The 25,272-nt window shown below is 41.1% G+C and overlaps 3 protein-coding genes and 1 long non-coding RNA gene across 5 annotated transcripts; 1 reads left to right on the top strand and 3 right to left on the bottom strand.

Moving 5' to 3' along the window:
* Positions 1–79: 79 nt before the first annotated feature.
* On the top strand, positions 80–19,282 carry LOC125315800. The gene is made up of 3 exons (XR_007199083.1): positions 80–90; positions 6,746–6,750; positions 19,147–19,282. It is a non-coding gene; the product is annotated as an uncharacterized LOC125315800 (long non-coding RNA).
* Positions 5,494–6,090, bottom strand: LOC115756209 (histone H4). Its single transcript, XM_030695907.2, has one exon. It carries the CDS (start codon positions 5,975–5,977, stop codon positions 5,666–5,668), a length of 312 nt encoding a protein of 103 aa, XP_030551767.1. The 5' UTR covers positions 5,978–6,090; the 3' UTR covers positions 5,494–5,665.
* LOC115756214 (30S ribosomal protein S31, chloroplastic) lies at positions 14,486–15,275 on the bottom strand. Its single transcript, XM_030695910.2, has 3 exons — positions 15,062–15,275; positions 14,874–14,938; positions 14,486–14,757 (listed from the first exon to the last, which is right to left on the bottom strand). The coding sequence occupies exons 1-3, from the start codon at positions 15,207–15,209 to the stop codon at positions 14,623–14,625; spliced, it is 348 nt and encodes a 115-aa protein (XP_030551770.1). The 5' UTR covers positions 15,210–15,275; the 3' UTR covers positions 14,486–14,622.
* Positions 19,283–19,295: 13 nt separating the features above from the next.
* On the bottom strand, positions 19,296–23,923 carry LOC115756196 (auxin transporter-like protein 4). 2 transcript variants are annotated; one of them, XM_030695890.2, is made up of 9 exons: positions 23,361–23,923; positions 22,935–23,201; positions 22,619–22,804; positions 22,255–22,367; positions 21,877–22,060; positions 21,657–21,754; positions 20,905–21,112; positions 20,523–20,780; positions 19,296–19,817 (listed from the first exon to the last, which is right to left on the bottom strand). In XM_030695890.2, the coding sequence occupies exons 2-9, from the start codon at positions 23,142–23,144 to the stop codon at positions 19,596–19,598; spliced, it is 1,479 nt and encodes a 492-aa protein (XP_030551750.1). In that variant the 5' UTR covers positions 23,145–23,201; positions 23,361–23,923; the 3' UTR covers positions 19,296–19,595. The 2 variants fall into 2 exon arrangements, with proteins under 2 accessions (XP_030551750.1, XP_030551749.1); XM_030695889.2 differs by lacking the exon at positions 23,361–23,923 and having other exon boundaries at positions 22,935–23,228.
* Between the last annotated feature and the right edge of the window lie 1,349 nt (positions 23,924–25,272).

Below are 25,272 nucleotides of genomic sequence, written 5' to 3' on the forward strand. Positions count from 1 at the left end.
CTACTTTTAAAAGAGAAGTAACTTTTTTTAACTTACGGGATTAGCTCAAAAATAACTTCAAAAATAAAAATTTACTTCAGAAGTAGAAATGTAATGTTGCATAACCAAACGAATTTCTACTTCAAAAGTTGCATTATCAAATAGATTTTTGCTTCAAAAGTTGCATTACCAAATGGATTTCTGCTCTAGAATTACTTACGGAACAAAATTACATTTCCAAAAGTGTTACTATGCATGCCCTTAATGACTGTTGCTTTGGCCAAGCACGTTGGAGCGAAGAGGAGGGAGAGGGTAATCGGGCAAAGAGAGATAAAGAGGTGCACAAGAACAGAGGAGAGAAAAGAGAGACAAGCAGCAATAATATATCTCATGCATAAAGGCTGTTTTATGGGTGATCGGTTCCAGAGTAGGCGTAAAATCGAAAATCACTCATTAAGAATTGGTTCCATAAAATGAGAATCAGGCGACACCACCCACTAATTCCTAGACCCACCTAGGAGCCGGACCAACGATATGGTTCAATTTTCCGGTGGGTCCATGAAACCAGCAATATCATAGGGCCGTGTTTGGTAATCGGGATAAAAATCCAGATTGGATACAATTTATCATATCTAGTATTTGGCTCCTACATGATACATGATAAAGTTGGATATAAGCGGATATAGTCTAGATAAAATTATCTCGTTAGAAGTGGTAAGATAAAGGTGGATAGAACTTCTCATATTTATGGTATAAAAGCTATTTTTTCTCGAATAACAAAATTCTCAAATATTTAATTATATTCAGACCAAAAAAATATTTAATTATATTTGAACAAATAAAATTAAAATAAAAAAATAAGTTTTTTTTTATTTCTTCCTATATATATTTATAATTCCTCTTGTTTCTACTTTACAATATATATTTCATGCATATACACACACACTTCAATCTATATTATTACATATTATATGTACGGTAGTATACATTATTATATAATAAAAATTTTATTAAGAAATGACGGAACGGAATAAAAATAATAAAAAATATATATAACTAAAAAAAAGGTATAAAAATAATGTAAAAGAACCCAGTTTTTAAGTGAACAAATTCAAACTTCAAAATGATCTTTCTAATTCTTGAAGAATTTGGGGCATTGAAATTTCTAAAAAAAATAGAAACATCCTTCTCCTTCTTCTATGTATCTCCGGTTCATGTCAAAATTCCACTACTCCTTTGTATTTTTAGTTCACGTCAAAACCCTACAAAAACGGCGCGAGAGTCAAAACTTCTTCTCCTTCATAATTTTTTGGTTCACATCGAAAGTCTATGAAAGCAAAAAGAGAGTCGAACTCTTTATTCTCTCGTAACTTTGTGGTTCATGTTCAAATTTAACTAAAGTAACAAGAGATGCAAAACTTTTTGTAATTACAAATGTGAATGATCATATGTTCTCTCTCTTACTAAAGTGAATTATAAAGTTATTCTTATAGTATACATTTGTGCATTTTCAAGTTCATTTACTTTGACGTGTAATGAACATGATATGATATGAATATATTCAGTTTTGTTACTGTTATTCACCAAACAATTAATAAGATATAGTAAAATTTTTAGATTTCGCATTCTGTCATATCCAATCCTATCTTGGCTAGAAATCCCCACAACTAAAACGCAGCTTGGGTGGCTGGGAATGGGAAACTTGTCTCGTATTTCACATATATACAAAAGCGTAGAAGTTTCGACACACGGTAAAAAAAATATCCAAGCGAATTCAAAAAAGGGGGGAAAAAGAGAGAGATTAAAGAATTCACCCTCACAGATGGGGCTCTGGATTTCAACGCATTTGAGGACGACATTGGGATCAATAACGTTCCTCGTCGATGAGGTAATCAGTATACCCGTTCTTCCCATTGTTTGCAGGAGCAGGGGTCTCGCCAGGGGAGAGCTTGACTTTAGAGACGAGTAGCCTCTGGATAAGACGATGCCGATGACCGCATAGATGGGGCTGAGGACCTCAGCGGCGAGATTCGAGAGTATCGTTGCCACCATGGCACGATGGGGGGAGCTCGACCGCAGAACTCACCGGGGAAAATGTGAAGGCTCCGACGATCAAGGGAGCTCTGGGGGTACAAGAGAGAGACGGGGAGGCAGAGAGGATGAGGAGCGGGGGAACATGAGAGGCTTTAAGAACCAAAGGACCGAGGAGAGAGAGAGAGAGAGAGAGAGGAAGGAGTGAGAAGCGTGAAAGAGAGCTGGAATTCGAAATTAGGATTTTGAAAACATAAAAAATAATTATATTTGTAAGTGTGTGCGCACCGATTCAGTCCGGATGGTCCAAATGGACGGTTCCCACTTGAAACTAAGAACCTCATGGAAACCGCCAAAAACCAGAATAATCCGACTAGTTTAGACGGTTCCCGATTCTGGCGGATTCTTTTGCACACCCCTAATGCTATCTATGGCTTTGCCCTATGGAGTAATCATAAAAAGACTAAGAATTAAATTGGCACAAATACAATAAATTTGAAATTATTTTGATAATTTTCGCTTTACATGATGGTCTACCTCCGAATTTCTATATTATAACCAAAGGACCAACTAGAACAAAAAACATATACCTCAAGAGCCCAATTGCAAATAATAATAATAATAATAGTTGCAGGACCAAATTAAACAATTTGAAAAATTCCGAGACTTGTATTACCTCCATCCTAATGCGTGATTACGTCGTAAGATTGTCAACAAGAAATGCAACCTTTGAAGGCTGCTCCCAGAAGATATAACAAATGTCATAAACCCCTACTAAAAGGGACCCATTATCGACAAAGGTGTAAATTGCTATGCATTTTCCAGCTTAAGTGGAGTTCTGACTGTACATACAATTACAAGATGATAGAATACACATGGAACGTTAAGAAAGGTTAGCATTCACCAACATTTAGCTAAAGATAAACTAAAAAAAGTGCCAAAAGCCGTCAAAAGATTTTTTTTTTTTTAATGGCATGTCGAACCAAAGGGAGAAAAACACTTGAAATGCCATAACTTTCGTACAGCGCTCTCTTGAGTATCATAACTTCTTTTTTTCACTCAATTGAGTACCACATTGAAGTAAAATCGATTACTTGAGTGATATTTTCGACAGAAAAAATTATCAAAAAAGTCCTAAACATATTGTATTTTTGCCAATTCAGTTCTAAACCTTTTAATTTTGCCAATTTAGTCTTAAATATTTTGTATTTATGTCAATTCAATCATAAATCTTTTTTATCCAATATAGTCCTAAACCTTTTGTATTTGTGTCAATTCAATCATAAATCTTTTTTATCTGATACGATCCTAAACATTTTGTATTTGTATCAATTCGGTCCCTCCAACTAACTTTGGCGGGCCAACACCGATGTGGACGCCAGCGCTAATGTGATTAATAATTAATATTTTTTTAATATTTTTTCAAATTATTTTTTATTTTGCTTTGTTCCTTTTCTTTGTCATTCCTTTTTCTCTATTCCTTTCTTCTTCCCTATTCCTTTCCTCTTCCTCCGTTGCCAGCAAACTCGCTTATTGCAGAGCTCAAGAACATGGAGGAAGATGACGTTGTTGCCATTGCCGCCACCGCACCCCACGACCAACCCAACCCCTTCAATAGCCTCACCAGTCAGCGACGACATCCTTACCATCCATGGTTGAACACAACCGACTTGATGGACGCAGCCGTTGCGGTAATCGCCCGGATCTAGGTTGTAAATCCTTCCTCTCCGCAGAGTCCCACAACCCCGAGTCCCCCGCACCCCTATACTCCGACCTCCTCCCTTCGATCCTTCGACATTACCCCTTCATTTCGCGGCTCGCTCTCTCTCACCCTTGCCGGCCACTAGCGGGGGCGAGCTTCTCCCAGCAAGGTAAGGCCCGACCTTGCCCAATCCAAATCTAAATGATCACTGCGATGATCGCTTCCTTCAACTCTATCGTGTTCAACCATGGAGAGGAAGGATTTACAGGCAAGGGAGGACTTGTGGGCAATTGGGTTGTCGTCGCCAATCGGTGAGGCTATTGAAGGGGTTGGGTTTGTCGTGGGGTGTGGCAGCAAGGGTGGCAATGACATCGTCTTCCTCCACATTCTTGAGCTCTGCAACAAACAACTTCACTGTCAATGGAGGAAGAGGACAGGAATAGGGAAAAAGAAAGGAACATAGAAAAAGGAAAGAAAAAGAAAAGGAAAATGAAAAATAATTTTAAAAAATATTAAATATTATTCACGTTAGCGTCAACTTGTTAAAGTTGGTCGGAAGGATTGAATTGACACAAATACAAAAGGTTTAAGACTAAATCGACACAAAAGAAAAAGATTTATAACTAAATTGACACAAATATAAAAAATTTAGAACTGAATTGACAAAATTAAAAAATTTATAACTAAATTGACAAAACTACAATAAATTTATGAATTTTTTAATAATTTTTTTATTTTCGGCAAATCATCATACATGAATTTTTTTCATTTACACATGGTATTTTTGTTATTTTTTATTTATTTTGAATTTTTTGAATATTTTTATTATTTTCATTATTTTATTCATTTATTTTTCTTTGTTTCAAAAATAATAAAAAAATTTAAAAAAATTTGTCTGAGGCATCAAATTTTCCAACAAAACAAATTCCCAATAACATTTAAATAATTGATATTTTAAATTTGTGACACTCGTGTGAGCGAAAAAAGAAATTATAATATTCACATAAGCACCGTACAAAAATTATACCAACCCAAATCTCCTACTCCCTCAAACCAAATATTTTTCTTTCGAGGTGCCAATAATTGTAGCTTTTTGTTTTCTTTAACTATTGTGAAGCTGGAGACACTGCTCTGACCGGCCACAAAAAATGTTCAGAAAGGTTCATGTCCATAACTAGTCTTTGCCTCCTCTCAAACGGCCCAGGTTATCAACTAATCATGTCGTAATCAAGTTTCAAACCAAATTCTACGCAAAACAACTAACTATGTTTCAGACCAATAGTTATGCTAAACAACTGACAATGTTTCACAAGAAAATTCAAACTCCAAGTAACAGCGGATAAAGGTCCAAATACCCAATGAGTTTGAATTGCCAACATGGGAGCGTGCATAAGGATAGCAAAAGACAAGATAGAAATTCATCCATGAGAAGAACTTTAGAACTGGAAGAGCCTAGCACAATCATTTAGCCTTAAATGATGAAAGCTAGCCCATTGATAAGGCACTGCGCAGATGGACCATACCCACGATCAAATCAACCAGCCACCAGTGACAATAATCCAGAAACAGAATTAAATAGTTGAACTTTCACCCTCAAATTCAGCTCTAATCACTATTTTCACCTATTGCAAAGACTTGATTCACATGTTCAAATCTAATTAAGATCAGCATTCACGTAAATCGCTCACCCCAGTCATATTCGCGCATGCCACACGGCATGTGCGGGATCTTCTGACAACTATTTTGACGTTCCGAAAAAACCAAATTCAAACCCAGAAACGAAAACACAATAAGACATTAGATTAAACCCGAAATGATTTTCGGAGTCCGAGGACATTAACAAGCATTGCTCCGTCCCAACTGCCCTACAACAACACCGACTCAATTCCTGACCGCAAAGATTTACAAGAGCATTCCCATCTAAAATGATGAAAATTCCACCGAGAAAGAAGCTCAGCCGCCGAAGCCGTACAAGGTCCGGCCCTGCCTCTTGAGGGCGTACACGACGTCCATGGCGGTGACGGTCTTCCGGCGGGCGTGCTCGGTGTAGGTCACAGCGTCGCGGATCACGTTCTCCAGGAAGATCTTCAGCACGCCCCGGGTCTCCTCGTAGATCAGCCCGCTGATGCGCTTCACGCCGCCCCGGCGGGCCAGACGCCGGATCGCCGGCTTCGTGATGCCCTGGATGTTGTCGCGCAGCACTTTCCTGTGCCGCTTGGCCCCGCCCTTGCCCAGCCCCTTGCCTCCCTTCCCGCGGCCCGACATCCTCTTCGAAAAAAATTTGAGAAAGCGACGGAAAATTGCTTGATTCTAGGGTTTGACGTAAGGGATCTGTCCTGCGATTTCAAAGATGTGGAGTGAGGTGGAAGACGAAGACGAGAGAGCGGTTTTATATAGTGGCTAGGACGGCTCGGCCCGCGTGGCAATTTGTGCCTTGACATGAGTGGTAAGGCAGATGGAGCGTTGGATCTGATTGTCCTGGACGGCTCAGATTGCGATCTCCGTTCTCAAGCTCTTCAGACGTAGCTCAGGTTTTCATTGGTCCAATGTGGTTAGTCCGGATCGATGACGTGGCAGCTCAGTGGAATACCTTTTAATTGTTTTTCGACTCTGGGCCGACGGCTTTCCCTCTCTCTCCAACCTACAGTTCGTTCTTCCCATACTTTGCATATTATAAGCTCAGCTACTCGATGAAAAATAGTTTGGACATTTCTTGTTGGACAACTCATGTGTGAAAAGAACTGCCGTTATTAATGAGAAGCGATCAGTTTCCGATCCTATTCTGGAACTGGAAATCGATCCGATCGGTCTGGACAGGTTCCCAGGCTGTCCAAATATTAGATTAGTCGCAAAAAAAAAAAAAAAAACGAAACTTTCGGCAAGTCAAGAAATGCCAAATGAGCGTGCCTCAAACTGTAACAAAGTAAGAACGAAGAAGTTTGAAGCGAGCTCACGGTTCACCGAAACGAATTGAACTGTGAGAGCCTTTGGTAAAATTTCGTTCCCCGTTCCCTTTATGCACGCAAGGTGAAGGAATCGTGAACAATCTTCCGATAGATGTGCTTCTTGTGATGCCTTTATTCGTTGTTGTGTAGGCTAAACAACCATGACGAATGGCCAAAATGTTTTCTTCAATTCTCGCATCTTCGTGAAAGCAGACTGCAGATGCATAGACAATAGTACACGAAACAATGTCCGGACCACGATGACAGAGTCCCACTAGGCACATCTTGTCTCAATTCTCCATTATAAAATGTAGTTTTTCTAAGTCAAATTAGATGATAAAGACTATAATACAATTTGGCAAAATAAAATAAAATACAACATTTGTCCCAGAAAAATCCTAAACATATTGTGTGGCGGCCAAATGAAATAAGAAAAGTATGGGTGCCATGGCTTTTGTATAGTGCTACTTGAGTGTTATAGTTTCTTTTCGCTCACTTATGTATTTTTATTAGGCAATGATGTATTTTTTATGAATTTTTTATTTTTCTTTTCCCTTTTTTCCTATTTTCCTGTGCCGTCGAGGGTCACCAATGACCCTCACCCGTGAGTGAGGCCTTTGCACCCGGCGAGGGTAGCCAGAGGGCCTTGACGGTACAAACAAAAACAAAGAAAAAAGGGAAAATAAAAATTTCACATTTCAAAATTGAAAATAATAATAAAATCCACATAGGGCTTTTGCCTGTTTTTAAAAATTCCACTTCGGATGGAAAATTAAGTAAAAATTCCATGCGGGACTCTTTGCTGTAAATGTTACTCGAACAATTATGCCGCATTTAAGTGAGCAAAAAAAAGTTATGGCACTCATATGATTGTTGTATCTCCGGCCAATTCAATCTTAAATCTTTTGACAATTTTTCAATATTATCCTTCTAATGTCCATGTCATAAATTTTCAGTCAAAATTTATAAAGAGCATTACAATGAAAAATCATCTACTTACGGCAAAAATTGATTACATTGAAAAGCTTATAACCGAATTGATCGCGACAAGATATGTTTACGATATTTTTTGACAACTATCTCAACTAAAAACACGCACACAAAAACTACAATATCAGTAAGAGATAATTCAATTTTTAGTACTTTTACGTCAATTGTACATTGAATTCTCCAATTTTTAATTTGTTCAGTCAAATTTTTAAGGGAAAATTCTAAATAAGGGCTTGAAGTGCTCTTATTTTCTCAAATAAAAGCTTGAAGTGGAAATGTCGGTCTCAAATAAGACCATGACTAAAGCAAGTCGTGTGCATATTCGTTTTTTATTTTTTTATTTTTTATTTCTTTTTTCCTTTTTGTTTTCCTTTCCACCGAAGAGACCGGGCGAGGAGGATTGCCCTAGCCCACAACAAGCAACCCTCGCCTTGGGCAAGGCTGTCCTCAAAAGCCACAAAGTGAGGGCATGCCCTCTCTATCCGCAACAAAAAAAAAAAAGAAAGAAAGAATAATTTACAATTAAAATTGTCTTTGGAAGAAAATACCCTTGATCGGCCGGAATATTAAATTCGCCAGCATCAAACCCTTATTTAAAATAAGATCTAGTTAAGATATTTATTTGAGAAAATGATGGAATTTCGTGCGTTATTGGAAATTAAGGAACAATTCCAAATAAGGGCTCCATGTATTCTCATTTTATCAAATAAATACCTGAAGTGCCCTTATTATCTCAAATAAGGGTCTAAAGTGGCCATGGCTATTTCAAATAAAGGCCCGACCATGCCGACCGGCTACATATTCCGATTGATCAAGGGTATTTACGTCAAAATACCACCTTAATCTAATTTTTATTTAAATTAAATCAAAAAGTTAAAAAAAAAAAACTATAAGTTATAAAAGGGAAAATATAGGTGGGAGAGGACTGTCTTCCAGCCTGTGGACGCTGGAGAGGCCCTCGACCGTCTCCCAAATCTAGGCGAGGGTTAAGCGACATTCCGGCCTGGCCGAGGCACTCCCCTGGACCTAGGCGTGGGAAACCCTTGACTTTGGTTGGCGAGGTCGCTGGCCCTCATTGAGGCACCGACGACCTTGACAACCATTGCCGCCACCGCCCCATAGGTGAGGCGGGCCCTTTTTTGAGATTGATAAATTCGGGTTCCCTCATATGTATACCCAATAAAGGATATTATCCGCTTCCAGGAAGAAAAAAAGATATGGTTGACAATTAGGAAGGTGATGATGAGAAAGATAGACTCCAAATCATCTTAGGGTGGCTACTTTCGGGTAGGGTCGTATAGTAGCGTCCCGTACCTCGGATGAATCATCGAAACTTCGGCTTCTGCGTCGTCGACCTACAAGCGACGTATCCATGGTTATAGACACTGTACGCGGCCGACACAAGTCTAACAATAAAACAAAAACAAAAAATCTGTGAGAGAGAGAGAGAGAGAGAGAGAGAGAGAGAGAGAGAGAGAGAGAGAGAGAGAAACAGACAAAACAAATACGAGAGAGGGAAGCAGGTGACGATGGCGGCCACCACCAACAAGCGTGCAGCAAACTATCACATCACCACCTTTGCCTGATCCGCCTAAGGTCACACAACCCGAAACAACACCGTGGCAGAGGGAGGGAGAGGATCTTAGGGTGCGCATGGTGACACTTCAGATTGATTTCTCAACTTCCGACCAGAAGTTGATTTCTCAACTTCTCCTTCAAAGCGTAAGATGATTTTTCTACTTTTACTTCAAATTAACTTCTGATCAGAAAAATTCGTTTGATTATGGTTGAAAATTTCTACTTCTAGAACATTATTAACAAAATTTTCGACGGCCGGTCGGCGGCGGCGGCGGCGGCCGGTGTCGGCAACCGGTGGCGGCGGGCGGCGGCGGCGGGTGGCGGCGAGCGTCCGGCGGCGGCCGGCGTCCGACAATCGGCGGCGTCCGGCGACCGGCGTCCGGCGACCGGCGGCGGCCGGTGGTCGAGCGGGCGGGCGGCGATGGGCGGTCGGTGGAGGTCAATGTAATCGAAGAAGTGATTCTAAGGTGGAGAAGTAAAAAAAAATTACTTCTCAAAGTTGGCAAAAAATCTTGCCAGAAGTTAAAAATTCTACTAGAAGTTGAAAATCCTACCAAAAGTCAATTTTTTTACCAAACGGATTTCTATTTCGGCAAGGTTTTTACCAAACGGATTTCCTGCCCAGATTGACTTCCGGCAGAGAACTCCATAAGTAGAAGTGATTTCATGCGCACCCTTACTCTCACCTTCAATGTCTCATAGAGTTGGAAGGCTTTGAATCTCCAATTTTTTTAAAAAAAGTCGTGTTAACAAGTGCTTTGAGACATTATTAAGCATATATAATTTGGAATGATCGGAATATTTGTTCCCAAATTGATTATATAGCAAGTGCGTAAAGCACTCGTTAACAAAATCCAACTTGCAAATCTCTTCCACATATCCCTATCAATTCTACTCTAAAAAGGCTTTTTAGGGTGCATTCGTTTCGCTAAAAAATTTACGATGAAAGAAGACATTTAAAAAAAAAATGGATTGTTTCATCCCTCCACCTTCCCCTTCCCTCCCTTGAACTTTCTCACTCTATCATTTTCTTTCATTATTTTTTTCTTTTCCATTATTCCGATGTTTTATTCATATTGTTAAAGTCCTTTTAGTTATTCGCTTTTCTTTAATGCTTAAATTTGTTGTCAACCGCCGTGTAAGTATTAATTAAGCATATTAAAGATAAAAAGACTCAAATGCAAAAATCATGCAAGTTAAGAATTTCAATAAGACATAGAAATTACTAGGGGTGAGCGGTTCCTCAAGAACTGGGAACCGGACAGGGCGGTCCAATGGAACCAGCGGTAAACTGTCCAAGAATCGAGAAAAAAGAATACCAAATGAAGTAACGAGGTCACCGACGGCCAAACAAGCTCTCTGCGAGGCTTTGTCTCTGGACAAATCATCACCAAGCCCTTCGGCCGACACAAAACCATCTGGTTATGATGGCCACAAAATTGATCCTGGCAACAACAGTACTAGACCGTCACACCGGGCAACAATATCATCCTGCGCTTATGCATCAAGTAAGAGAACATAGCAAGATTGCTTGAAGGGTGGACGTAGAACTCCACCAAATCAGCCCGAGCCACAAAATCATTCCTAGGGACTAATCACCACGCTGCTCAAGGTTGTTCCTTCAACAACAGCTTCATTCTAACTAGTGGCTCAAGCTTAAGTGAAGGTAAGGTCTTAATAATGCTAGCATGCCAACTATAACAAGCCCCTGAAAAGAAAATAAGAAGGCTGAGGATGAAAGAATATAAGCCATGTTACGTTTAAAAAACAAACAAAAAAATTAAAAATCAACCGGTCCAGTCCTATACCCTTGGAACCGGGAACCGGACCTCCCGGCCACAGGTTTCAATTTTTAGGATAGAGAACCAGATTACTGCCCTCTACAATTGTGAACCGAACCACCGGTCTGGTCTGGTCCGAGCGTTTTCTAGTTCAATTGGTCCGATTTGCTCACCCGTCGGAATTATTGGACCAAAAACGAAGCTTCAAGCCAGAACCATGTAATAGTACAGAATACTCCACACACCAAACAGTTTATCTAATTTTTCCATTTCTGTCGCATGTGGCCACAGTACTTGAGCTATCGAGTACTTTTTTGACTAAAATTATTCAATTAAATAGAGCATCTTTGGGGAGAAGTGTCCAAAAAGTCCTAAACCTAATTGCATTAGTGCCAATTCAATGATAAACCTTTTTTTGGTACCAATTCAGTCATAAACCTTTTGCAGTTGTGTCAATTAAGTCCTAAATATTTTATTGGTGCTAATTTAATCTTAAATCTTTTACAATAGTGCCAATTCAGTCATAAAAATTTTGCATTTATACCAATTGAGTTAATCCAACCAATTTTGATTGGAAATCGCTGACGTGGACGTCAATTATCTTACATGACACGACAAGCTTTAACTTGGACATTTTTTTAATATTTTAAATAGTTTTTTAAGCATTTTTTTGGTTTTTTACAAAATTATTTTTAAAAATTATTTAAAATATCAAAAAAATATTAAAAAAATATCCACGTTAGCACCAACTGTGCCATGTAGGATAATTGACATCAATGCCAGTGATTTCCAATCAAAATTAGTCGAATTGACTCAATTGGCATAAATGCAAAATTTTTAAGACCGAATTGGCGCTATTGTAAAAAGTTTAGGATTGAATTGGCACTAATAAAAGGTTTAGGACTTAATTGGCATATATACAAAAGGTTTAGGACTGAATTGGCATAAAAAAAAGATTTAGGATTAAATTGACACTAATGCAATAGGTTTATGACTTTTTTGACACTTTTCCCCCATGTTTGAGTTCTATCAAACACATTATCGTATCAACTGATGAAAATTTTCAACAATTCTTCAAATTATCAAGCATGCTCTAAGCCATACCGATCTGAAAATTTAGAACAACAAATCTATTCCGAGAGTTTTAACCCTCAAATATAATTTTGGCTACTAAGTTCTAGCTTTTGCATAACAATTTGTTTACTACAAAAAGCTCGAAATAAGCTGCCTTCAAATCTGAAAACAGAAGTTACGTGGACGAGCCAAAGGCGTCGCAACCCCCGATCCCGCGATATGTGTTCGGAAATTTCTTTTCATTTCTCCAAGCAATATTTGAATAGGGCTTTACGTATTTCAATCGTTGGACCATACGTGTGTGCACAATCGGATGAACTTGATCTGGGATCGTTCAGGAAAAGCACCTTTTATTTGGTTCGAAAGGAGAAGTACCATTGCTCCCCCTCCTTTTATCATGCACTTTGGCTTTCAAAGTAGAAATATATTTGGAGAATGCCAACCTAAAAAGATAAGCTAAAAATTTAGGAGATAATTTAAATGTTATCAAATTTCAACGCAATTATAATTTCCACATTATGTTAGTTGACGAGTGGCTTTGATTTTTTAGGTTAAGTTGGAATCGGACTTCCAGTTAATATCGAACATCTAAAAATAAAGAAATAATTTGGAAGTCGCCGCAATTTTTATTTTTATGTTTATTTTATTCTATTTTATTTTTTGCTGGCATTTTTTTTTTTTTTTTTGGGGTCAGATACAGTTGAAAAAAGGCCTTTTTTTTGGTTGACTGAAAAGCTCTAGGTAATAGACATGCCTGCTTAACAATCTCACATGGAAGTCATCACAAAATCCTGCACTTATGTACATGGAAGACGCAAAAACTCTGCATCCCACCTTTTAATCCCACTTTACTACACTTTTGCATCAAGGCGGCAGACATTTCATGACTTGAACTTCACCTTACAATCAATCTGTGATTTATCCACACCGAATAGATCAGTTATCGGAACGACGAACTTGAATAAGTTACTGAATACATCTGCCAAACAGTTCGCTGCTTATCATATTTATGCAAAATTCATAAAGTAATTCCAATGGAAGCAACTAACCTCTTCCTCCAAATCCGTGACATTTGATGTTGAAATTTTGTAAACAATCGCTATCAATTCAGAAAAGGGAGGCTGGTAATTTCCAGTAATTAAACCAACTCAACAGACCAAATGCAAGTAAAAATCCAACATGATCGCCATGGATTGCCCTTAGAATAGACTTTCATACCGAATGCAGAGCGTACTGATTTCTAGCATACACTGTTTCATTAGATATCTAAACCTAGTGCAAGTGCCTCTATGTACCCAAAGATAGATGTTTCACGTTGAACATTCTTATGTCAGTGCCAGTCACAAAGCTATTCCTGATGATGGTCCACCATTCAGGTACTGAATTAACTGGCAAAACCTTAAGATTGTCGATGACTAGTAGACAAGATCGACAGCTTCATCATATAATCCCTTCTGATTCTAGTGAAAAAGCTTGTCTTATCGGCAATAGCAGTGACTATCATCTACTGTGATTCCTTGCTGTACCTGCTTGCTTTCGGGAGTAAAACTGACCAAGGACGTGGTTGCTTCAATTTCATCTCTACTAATTGTCACATGAAATGCCTATTCACGGCAAGGTGATATAAGACGTTGAGTTGGAGGGTGGTAACCACCTCCTGTGGCCCAAGGCTGCACTAGAAATGTCTGAAATGCACCATTTAAACGGCAAACTTGCAAAATAAAAAGGTAAACGGTGGTGGGAACAAAAGAAGAGAAATAACATGAACCTCAGTGCCATTTCAATTCAACATTAGAATTTTCCGATACAGAAACTGATGTTCAAAAGCTCAACTTTGTCAGATATTTGCTCCGGCAATAACGAGAGAGAGTGCAAAGAAGCCCCAAGATCAAACCACGCTTACTACAGGCAAGGTTGCCGAAAGGAAATCAGAGAGTAAGAATCTTTGAAACATCGGACAGAAGGCCTCCCGAAGACCTCCCATCAAATTTTTGTTCTACAGAAGCGCCCCATGTTTATCACCATGTTTCTCTAATAGCCTACTAAGATCTCATCCTCGAAAATTTAAGTAAAACCCAACAGGAACATAGCATTCTTTCTCTATTGTGACAGAGGATCTTTCCAAGTAAGCTGGTAGAACCAATTCCAATGTTTTCGCCAATATATTTCCAGGCGAAACAGACCGTTTTCACTCATCCAAACATTATTTATGCATGAGCTAACCCTATAAAAACTTTTCTTAGCATCTAATATGCTACATTGTGACTGACCCAAGTCAATGAACTAAGTCCGACTAATTTTCAGCGATTAATTCGTCAAAAACCTTTTGCTGATCTAGTTGTTTCAGTTTCAGCTAACCTGGGATGATGAAGTTTGACATCTTCAGCAATAAAGACAGAGAATAATAATCAGAGCATATAGGAACCGCATTGCAATCGAGAATTTCACATAAGGATGTATCGACTAAACAGTAAGGCCAACGAATGCATTCCGACGCTAAAGAGAATACATCAACCAGGAAACGAAAAGGGTTTGCCCGAAATCATCTAGTGAAGAGGGACTCATCAATGTCAATCTTGATAACCTCGTTATCCTCGAACCGGTCCTTCCTCGGAGGGGCAGGAGGAGCAGCCACCCGTGGCGGACCTCTCCCTTTCTTCTTGTTCCGCGGCCTCGCCTACACCACAATCCCGACGATTCCGACAAGGCAAAGCGAAATTTTCAAAATTCGTATAAAATCGACAAGAACAAATCAAGTTCAATTCCTCAACAAAAAGGGCCGAGAGCACTCACGTTGCCGAAGGAGTGATTGAAGCGCTTTCCCTTGGCGGTCTTCTTGTCACCTCTGCCACAGTACACTGAAAGAGAGTCGGAAGCCAGAGAAACAGCGAAAGAATCAGGCAACCACGAGACCAAGAAATCACCACGCAGGCGCGCGGGGAGGGGGGCGGGGGGCGCAGATGAAGCGGAGTTTTGCTCACCGAGAGGCACGGACGGAGCGGAGGTAGCGGCGGGGAGAGAGAGGGAAGCGGGGGTTGTGGAGAGAGAAGCGCCTAGGGTTTGGGACCGAGAGAAGGCGAGGGGCGACGGAGAGGCGACGGAGGGAGGTCGGAGCAGGAGGAAGGCCATGGTTGAAGAAGGGGATAAGGTCGTTCGCGAACGTCGGGATTCCTCCTTATCCCGAAATTTCTTCGGCCTATTTCGCCACGACCCGGCGGGGTCTTCTCCACGAAAATTTTACGAAAACGAATCAGTAAACAAAAGTTAACGATTCCTTCGTTATGGTGTACTTTCGTTAGGTCCAATCTCGAATTTCTTCTCGTATAGAAAAAAAAAATCATAAATTTTCAATTTAATCTCAAATCTGCCACATGCCCAAAAATTACCCGGACCAAACTGAACTAAGCCGACCAGTTCTTGGCAGTTCCCGATTTCTAAAATTTGAAATTGGTGAATACCGGTCCGATTCCTAATTTCAGCGTGAACCTACTCACCAGAGCAGACCGATTTTTTTCTCAATTCTTATTATTCCAATATTTCAAAATCCTAATTCACGGTCTTTTCTCACTCGAAGCTTGAGAAGTTGATTTGTCTTGGTGGCTCATCGGCTCTCAAGCCATATTGCTTGCTCTTTTTATTCTTGAAAATATGAGATTTTTTTGTGTTCATTTATTCTTGGTTGATTTATTTTTCTTGCTTGCTTTATCTTACGAACTTGTGGCAAACTCTTTTTCACGTGTGATATTTAATGTAGACTGTTACATTTGAAATGAAGCCTGTGAACTTTGTAGCAAACTCAGAGACTTGATTTTTTTTATGATAATTGTAGCTTTGTTTGTGGAGATGACCACGATGTTTAGCATATCATTAGCTTGTTCTATTAACATCACTCGTGTGATAGTTTAAAATATGCAATAACGCTAATAGGAAAAAAGAAAAATAAAAAAAGAGATAACCCACCACCCAAGAACCGAATCAAACCAGTTATTACGGTTCAAAGGTGGGTTTAAGCTATGTATCACCAACACGATATGGAATATGACACGACACGCCGACACGTGATTTTTAAAAAAAAAAGAGAATTCCGACGTACTGTGGCACGTAATATATTAAATATATATTTTTTATATATACATGATAATTTTCATTTGGAATAAAAAAAAAACCCTAGAATGAATTTACACTAAAAATAATGATTCATCATTTGTTAATATCACATTTCGAATTGGAAAAATTCAACTACATTTCATTCCAATAACCTATAAATCTTGGAGACAAAAAAATAAGCAATTCACAATCCACATTCTATTGTTAAATTTAACATTTAACAATAAATGGAAAACAAAAGATTAGAGAGCTAAATGACAGAATAGACTTGTCCAATTGAGACATTTCCGTTGACCACTATAACGGAAAAGCCCAAATCCTCCACACCGCAACACCATAGTCGGCTTCATATCCCAGACCAACAACTGAAACAAAATGAAATATGAACAAAAAAACCAAGAAATTACCTGATTTTCGTGAGCAGCAGAGCGGACCCACAACACCACAATCGAGCGGTGAGTGGCGAGAGACAAAGAGGCCTCGGAGGAGACGTGCGACAAGAGCAGAGACAGATTGGAGAGGATGAAAATTAGGCACATTTTGGACTATCTGAATTTAAACATCTTAACCCATGGACACGTGATTCATGCTCGAACACGCGGCGGCACGTGTATGTCACGTGAAATTTTTCCTCAAAGGAGTGTCCGCGCTACACAGGGTTCAAGCACTGGCTTATTCCTAGGTGGGTCTAGGACGAGGTGAGGTGGTTTCAATTCCACAAAGTGGGAGCCCGCCCTTGTGGTCTAGCTCCCAGTTCTAGGGTGGAAACAGGCCCACCGTAGAACTGATCAACCCTACATACCAAGGTGGGGATGCTGATGAAGATGCGAGTCCCAACAACAGATCTCTAAATTTCCCCAGTGCTGATAGTTTTAAAGAAACTAGTGGCGATTTTTTTTTTAATGCGGGGCAGATTTAGGATAATAGTGAAAGTTTGTGCTTTTTCAGACCCAAAGAAAATTTCGAAACAGAACTGGAATTTTGACCTAAGGTTGAGAGTTCTTTCAACGAGTTAAGCCCACTCTTAAGCTATCTTCTTCTTTCTAGAGATTAAATTGTTGATCTCTATATTCTTGGGGAAGTTCATCTTTGTCCATGTACTTTGTTTTGTCACTGGTTTAGTCTTCGTATTAAGGTTCGGGGACTACTTCAATCCTTTTATCGATTTCCCGCTGAGTATTGCCCATAGTTGCTAAGTCAGCACTGGTTGTCATCTTGTGACAATTTCATTTAAACGCCTCTCAACAATAAATTGAACATTTGATCCCCTTATTTTTAGAAATGTCAATGTACTTGTGCACAAGTTTTTACATTCCAAGGAAAAGGAAAATGTACAGTACTGATGAAAATGTTATGAAAACCTTTAGTAGGTTGCTAATGTTATCTTTCTGTTTCCCTAATCATTTTTTGTTATCTGCCAAAAGTTGAGTACAGTTTTGATCCTCTTAGATTTGTCATTTGCACCATCTGATTCTTTTATTTAATATTTGTACAGTCAAGTCTATAAAATCCGACCCGACCCGACCCGACCCTACCCATTAACACCCTTCCAATCCTTCCCCGTTTGTCTTTTGGACCTCATGAGACGGATAGGCCCAACGGGCCGTTCATTGGTTGATCGAATAATGGGCCAAGAGTTGAAGGTGAAGCTCAATATAGAATGATGATCGACGAGGAAGTAAAGGGTTTTCAGAGCTTTGCCAATGCACCAGTCAAGAACTTATCCAATTCATGCTTTCAACTTCAAGTACTGGCTAAGGGAAAATTGATCAGGTTTATTCAGTAACCATACTTTTCCTTTGGGCTTTTCAATTGAGTAGTCAATATGAAGGCTTAACAATTTATATATGCAGACTTAATCGTATTGTTAATGATGTCAAAGTATGACCCTTTGGATAGATGAGTAGTTTGGAACAAACTAGACGGTTGGACTAGGAAAATGTACTTTGTCGTAGTAATTTTCTAGGTTGGCAAAGTGGGTAAAATATTAACTTGGTGGTAAAGTACCACCTAGCACCGCAAATCACCGATAAGGATATCGTACCACAAGCGTGAAAGCTTTCGCTACTTGCGATCCGATATGGAATGTAACAGAGAATTTATGAAGTGACTTTGAATTCTACTCTAAAAATTCGTCGCTCGTGAAAGTTCGGCTCGGATGAATCGTATCAAATAGAAAATATAGACAAGACGTGGGCGTGAGATGGCTCCTTCCGGCTCGAGCCATAACTCGTGAGGAACTAATGGCGGCGAATCGGGCCGTACGAGGCAGCGAATCGGGCCGTACGAGGTTTGTACTGCCCGAATGCCGGCACTAAGGAAAAAGGGGGCGAACTTATGTTCTACTAATACATCGTTATAACAACGAGACAAGCAATGTTTCTTTGGAATTGAAAGTAGAGGCATTCTTTTGCTTTTTCGTCAAAACTTATAATATTATTCCAATTCAAAAAATTATCACGGAAGTAATATATAAATCTCACCGTATCAACATTTGCTAATTATGCCAATGAAGCATCGAACGAGTTGGTGAGACGTCCGGACCTTAGACAGTTAAACCGATGAGGTCTCAAGTTCGACTCCCAACAACCACGTCTTAGAGGATTTACCCGATGGTATTGGCAAAAACCACCTCCACCCCGAGGGATAGCCCATTGCACGTGGGAAACCTCGGTTATATAATTTTTTTTTTTGCTAATTATGAAAATTTCAAGTACCTACAGTTAGAAAAGCACCAAATGCCACAAATTTTAAATTATGTAGAATCTACACGTATACGTTATAAGCCGTATGATCAAAGGCCGGTCCATCCTCCTATAGAATCTACGGTCAAAAGGGCTACGAAAAACTTGTCTCCACACCACCCACAAAAAAAAAAAAAAAAAAAGCCCCACCAGCTACATCCACTAGGGTCATGCCACGTGTCATGACCAAGATGGAGCGCTAATTATTGAAGCAGTAATGATGTTATGTTTCATTTATGAAATATTCCTGTTGTTTGATGCACTATGGAAACATGCTATTAATCATCAACGTGCAAGTGCGTATTTTTTTAAAATTAATCCGTACCAAGAGGACAAGGCGAAACTCAAAAAAGCAGCTGCAGAATTTGAAGACTAATTATCTATTCTTTACTTAATTAATACCAAAAGTAATCTTCATCATTCAACACACACTCTCTCTCTATATATATAATCTATAAATTACCACCTAAATTAACAAATAAAATATAAATGGAAACACCAATAAAAAAGAGAGAAAAATAAAAATAAAAAAGCAGACTACTCAATCACACGCACAATACGGAAGGAAGCATTGCTACCTCCCCATGTATGTTACAAACTACGGGTCCTGCAGAGACATGAAGAGGAAATCGAAGCCATTAGCCCGGCCAGGGCGAGACGGGGCTCAGCGATGGTGGGTTGCCGCCCCCGCCGGGGGCGTGGGAGGCTTGCACTGGTAGCACTTGGCGAAGAGCCCGAACGTGTCGACCTGCTTGACGAAGTTGCTCATGCTGGCCCACCCGCCGAACCCGAACCCCACGACCAGGACCCACCCGACAACAAACGCGTTGAACACGTACATCCCGGTCCAGCTCGGCAGGAAGAAGGGCGGCTTCTCCACCGCATTCTGCAAATCACGAACGGAGCGGGAAAAAGGATCAGAAGTCAAGCCCTCAAGCCCGATCCATCAACGTCGACTGCATCACCATTCACAACCACAGAGCATGATCTCACTTCCATCATCACAACCAATCGCAATTCGGTAATAACTACGAACCCGAACCCGAACCCGAACCCGGATGCCCGGGTTCTGCCATCGGTCGAAATTCCATCGCTAGAGCTTCGGATGCTCCAATGAGAATCTTGTTAGATGACCTACCCCGAGGCTGTGGTTTTCAAAAAGGTACGGGGACCAAAGAGTTTTGACAAAATTCTGGCAACGCAACAACAGTCCAACCCGTAAATAAAAACACCATTATTTATGACGAAATCGAATCATAGGAAAATAAAAATCCTAAAAAAAAAAAAAAAAATTCTTTGTCCGGAAAAGGACGTCCCACCTATCTCGATTGCTATCTCCTAAATGTTCCCCAAGTCCGTTTCTTGAACGCTCTCTTTGAACTCGAGTGGTCCCTCTGGCTCTCTCGCTCGATGTTTGCACTTTGATGCTGCCATTCTCACCTACTCTACTCAAAGCTGGACTTTGGGTATCTGAACTTAATCAACTAATTTACTCTCTTAAGGTCCACGCACTGTTCTTGACTAATCGATTGCGCGATTGATTCGAGATGATTTAGATGGCGATTTCCGGGGGGAGGATTTTCGTGTTTACCTGGCGAGCGGAGGCCGTCCGGTAGGTGAGCATGTGGGCGAGGGAGGGGATGATGTAGACGGTGAAGCTGACCAAGAGGGCGCCGACGGCGGAGTTGATGGGTCCGAAGAAGGGGAAGATGATGGCCAGGAACCAGATGGGTATGACCACTGGCAGCCGGGCGAGCGCCCTCAGGCACATGCTCTTCGTGTCGTGCATCCCGATCACTTTCTCCCACACGAAGTAGAGCGGCGTGCAAGCGAACCCGAACGTGATGAACTGCCGGAAAAAGGACACCAGATAATGTTCATGTCTCGCTATTCTCCCCCACATAAATGAAGCAAAGATGTCTACAACCTTACAATCAGTAAAGTTTATTGCAGGCTGGCGTGTGTGTACATACCTGATGAATGAGCATCAGGATAACGGCAGTGTCGCGGAAGCCGGTCTTTGGGAGGAGAGAGAAGGCGTTGGAGTGGTTGAGGAGCTGGTCGCCGAAGGCCCAGTAGACGGCGGTGGCCGACGGAATGGTCAGCGTGAAGACGTAGAGGGTGGCGATCAGATATATGTACTTAAATTTCTGGGGCTTCCACATTGCATGCATGATCTCCCTGCGAGCCCAATTTTCGTTTCACCATATAATTTTCTCAACACACCCTCGTAAAAACAAAATAATAATAAGGTCCCATTTATTTTAAATAGGACCATTTCAATTTTACTGTTAAATTCACCATGACCCAACAACCAGACTCGGCTAAAAGACGAATTTCTTTTTACTGCTCTCGGTGAAAAGGGCAAAACGGTAAAAAGATGCAGTGGTGTGAGAGTAATGATTCGTGTTGGCTTCGAGCGAACCAAAAGTTCGTTTTTTTTTTTTTTGTGTGTGCATGATTTACTGATTTTCTTTTTCTGTTTTTGGGGATTTCCATTCCGGAATAGCCGGCAAAAGCTGCAAAGAGAAGCCGCGTAGAAACAATTGCATCAGAGAAATAAATTTTTTTGATTTCGTAAAGCTTTTATGTTCTTCTGGGTACCGACAGAGGATGGAATTTTTCACAGTTGCCAATGACCACGTAAAAGTAAAAAAAGAAAAAAGTAAAAAAAAAAGATAGTAAATAGATAAATAAATAAGTGGAGAGTCTTCTTAGTTCTTACACAGTGACAGCATGTCCGCCGAAGGTGTAGAGTATGTTGGTGGCTCCGGTGAAGTAGAGCACCAGCTTCGCCGGCGCCGTGTGCATCACCCCCTCCACCTGCAAAGCCCCACCGCAAAAAAAGAAGAAGAGAAATTCAGCTCACGACCTTATCACCATGTCCGATTCGTCTAACTAGCGCCAGAGCTTGTTCGACAGGGGGCTGGGGGTGGCGGGCGAACCTGGCCGTGGACGATGGCGGCGATGGTGAGGTACCAGGCGGTGTAGGTGGTCATGCCGAGGCCGAGGAACGACCAAATCCGGTAGTTGTGGAAGGAGGGGATGAAGACGGTGGTGGCGCAGCAGGCGCCGAATATGTAGGTCCACGTCCTCTTGTCCAGATGGTCGTTGATGTAGTAGATGTTGCTGCGACCACAACGCGCGGAGTGAAAAAAAAGGAAGGAATCAAAACGAAATCTGGGGGAAACAGCCATTTTCTCCCCCGTCTTTTTCGCCCTCTTCGTCGAGGTAGTAGCGCGAGGCAAGAGAACAAAGGAAAAGAACTCGAGAGTCGCGAGTTGGTCGCTGTTAGTCTTGTCAGTTTGCTCTTTTTTTTTTACCTGGCGCAGGCGATGAGCTGAATAACGGAACCGAACAGGAGGAAAGTACAGTTGAAGGCGAGTCCCACCGCTTTCCAGTAAGGACCCAGTAATCCATCCAGCACTTCGAACCACTGCTCATACACAAACCGCCGCGTTATGATCTTTTGTTTATTCTGTGAAGCACTGTGTAAATTGATGTCTCATCTAATGGAACCCGTAGGAAAGAACAACTGTAGAGTGATGGGTGGTGTGTGTGGGATCAAGATCATGTCGGATCATGCATGTTAATAGAAAGAGAGAGAGAGAGATTGGGAAGCAGTGGTGGAGGATGTGGTGAGAAAGAATTCATCGAGAGAAAAGAGAAAAAATGAAAGGGAGAGACCTGAATGACGTGGTTCTTGAAGCTGACATTCTCTTTCTCCTTGCGGGTTCGGTACTCGATGTAGAGGACGCTGATGAGGTAGGCCGTCCAGCTTCCGACGAGCCCGTAGAATATCTGGAACAGTATCCCCGACAGAATCCCCAGCTGCGAGAACGAGTACGGCAGCGTCAGCAGCACTTGCGCCACCTGATGAACAAATTTTACACATATAATCCCAGAATTTATGGGGGGGGAAAATGAAAACAGTGAAGAGAGCTTGTGGAGATTAATGGGGTTTTTTAGTTTTAGGCTTTTGGGGGTTGGAATCGATCGTTACTTGATTGGAGGCGCAGCTGAACCAGGCGTCCCAGGCGGATCCGCCGTGCCAGAGGAAGCTCTTGACGTTGAAGATGGAGGAGCCGGGGGAGTGCTCGTCCGGCTGCTTCTCGGTACCGCCGTCTTCTTCCAGCTTGACGGCGTCGTGCTCCGCCGACTCGCTCAGGTTGGAGGCCACGATGGCTTCTTCTGCTTGCTTCTGACCCAACATTGTGCCTGTCTTCGCTTTTCCGTTAGCCCCCTCTCTCTGAAAAGTTTGCGCTTGGATCTGAAGCGGGCAAAAGAGAACCCAAAGTCCGGCGAGACGTCAGATCCGAAGAAAACAAAAAGGCCCAAACAAGAAAACCGGTCGGAGAGAAAAAACAAGAAACAAAAGAAAGACCTCGAAAGAAAGGATCGGCCGGTAAAAGAAGGAAGTACCACCTACCCTCTGGGTTTCTCCCGACAGGTCTCTTTGGGTCGGGTCGAAGACGGGGGGAGAAACCGCACAGAATCAACTCAGACCCCGTCGCTTTTGAAGAAGCCTCTCTTGGACGCGAGCGAGTCCGCCGTTCGTGGGGTCTCGCGGATTTCTAAGTCTCTGCGGTCACGAGCGAAGCGAGAGAGCGAGAGACAGAGAGAGAGAGTGAGACTTGAATGCTGGAAATGACTGCTGCAAGTTTCTTCCCCCACGGCCTAGAAGAAATAAATGAGCCACCAATCTGCAACGGCGAAAAGCGGCCGCCGAAGAGCGGCGATCCTGAAAAGCGAAAAAGTGGAGGGAGCGACCGGGGAGCGAGCTGAGCAGTGACAGTAAGTACGACCTGGCAGCGTTAGGGACGGGGGGTGGGGGGAGGGAGGCTGGCTGGTGCGCTGGAGAAGAAAAGCAAATGAGAGCACCTTTTTTCCAGTTTCGGCTCTCCGATGGGAACGTGCTTTATATTTATAGCAAAACAACAAAATGAAATCAATACTATATACTTCCCTGACTCCTTGTATTTCTTCTCCTCGTTTTTTCGTTTCTCCATTTTTTTTTTTTGAAACGGCTACCTGACAATCTGACAATCTTGTCATTATTTTTGATCCTATATTTTTTCAATTAATGAGTGATTTATACAAAATACACAATAATAATATATAAATTTACAAAATTGCCATAAAAGCATTTTTCATTTTTCTCTCTCTCTCTCTCGTTCTCGAAAAGGTTGAGAGGGACAAGAACCCAAATTCCCCTGTGAGTCCTTCTCCCTTGGTTATTCGATTCTTAGGTCTTAGTTTGGTGAGTGACAGAGAGAGAGAGAGAGAGAAAGGGGAATTTTTTTTGGGAGAGCTTAAAAATGGGACTGGGACGTTGTTCTCATCTAAATCACTCATGGAGATGGGACCAAGAGTCTTCTTTTTCAAGCCCTCCTTTGCAAAATTACGGAAAAAAGAGAGAGAGAGAAAATAAACTTTTAATTTGCTCGATGTGTTCATTGAATTACTTCTAAGTATTCAATGTAGTCATTCCGTTTGCGTCATTCTCGCGTAATTTAGGAACTAAATTGAACATTTACATTAACAACCACAACAAAAAAAAATCGGGGACTAGATCTTGGAGCAACATCGCATAGTAGACCAGAATTCGGGGACTATTTTGTGTCGTTTTTCTATGAATAAATTCCCCCCGTGCATGGGTGTCCAACTCAAGTGTTGTGGACCGTCGAACGAGGGGAGTTGTCACGTGAGATCCATTTAATCTAAAGGTACATATGAATTAAGCTTACATCGAATTGTGGACTTCCGTAGAAGCTCACACGAAAAAGTGTTCATTTCATTTGCCGAATCATGAAATATGCATTTGTGACATTGCCGTAAATCGAAATGTCAAAACCTTGCGACCCAAAAAAAAATAAAAAATGACAAAACCAAATGCCAATCGATTAAAAAAATATTGACGATTTTTATTTGTCTTTTCTAATTCCTAATTCTTATGATGGCATGTTAGAATGACCTAATATCAAGCGCATCGCGGTGATCACAAATTTCGGCACGTACCCCATGAAATATTGATGGGGCGCGTGACTCCCACGCACCGCAGGCGAGTGGGGGAAATTGGTGGGGGCAATGTACGATGGAATTCTTCAACTGTGGGCCGTCCGATTCAACCAATCGGTGACATTGCAGGCCCAGGCGATTACACGAAAATTACGAATTAAGTTAAAATTAAAATTCAGAGCCGCGTCGCACGAGATTTTACTTTTGAGACGATGCGTGGCTCGCTTTTGAAATAAATAGGTGTTGGCACGAGCCGAGCCCCTAATGATAAGGCTGGAGACACACGCTCGCACGCGTGAAAAAGACGAACACGCGCGCAATAA

The sequence above is a fragment of the Rhodamnia argentea genome, chromosome 7 (genome assembly GCF_020921035.1).
Source record: "Rhodamnia argentea isolate NSW1041297 chromosome 7, ASM2092103v1, whole genome shotgun sequence".
Lineage (NCBI taxonomy): Eukaryota > Viridiplantae > Streptophyta > Magnoliopsida > Myrtales > Myrtaceae > Rhodamnia > Rhodamnia argentea.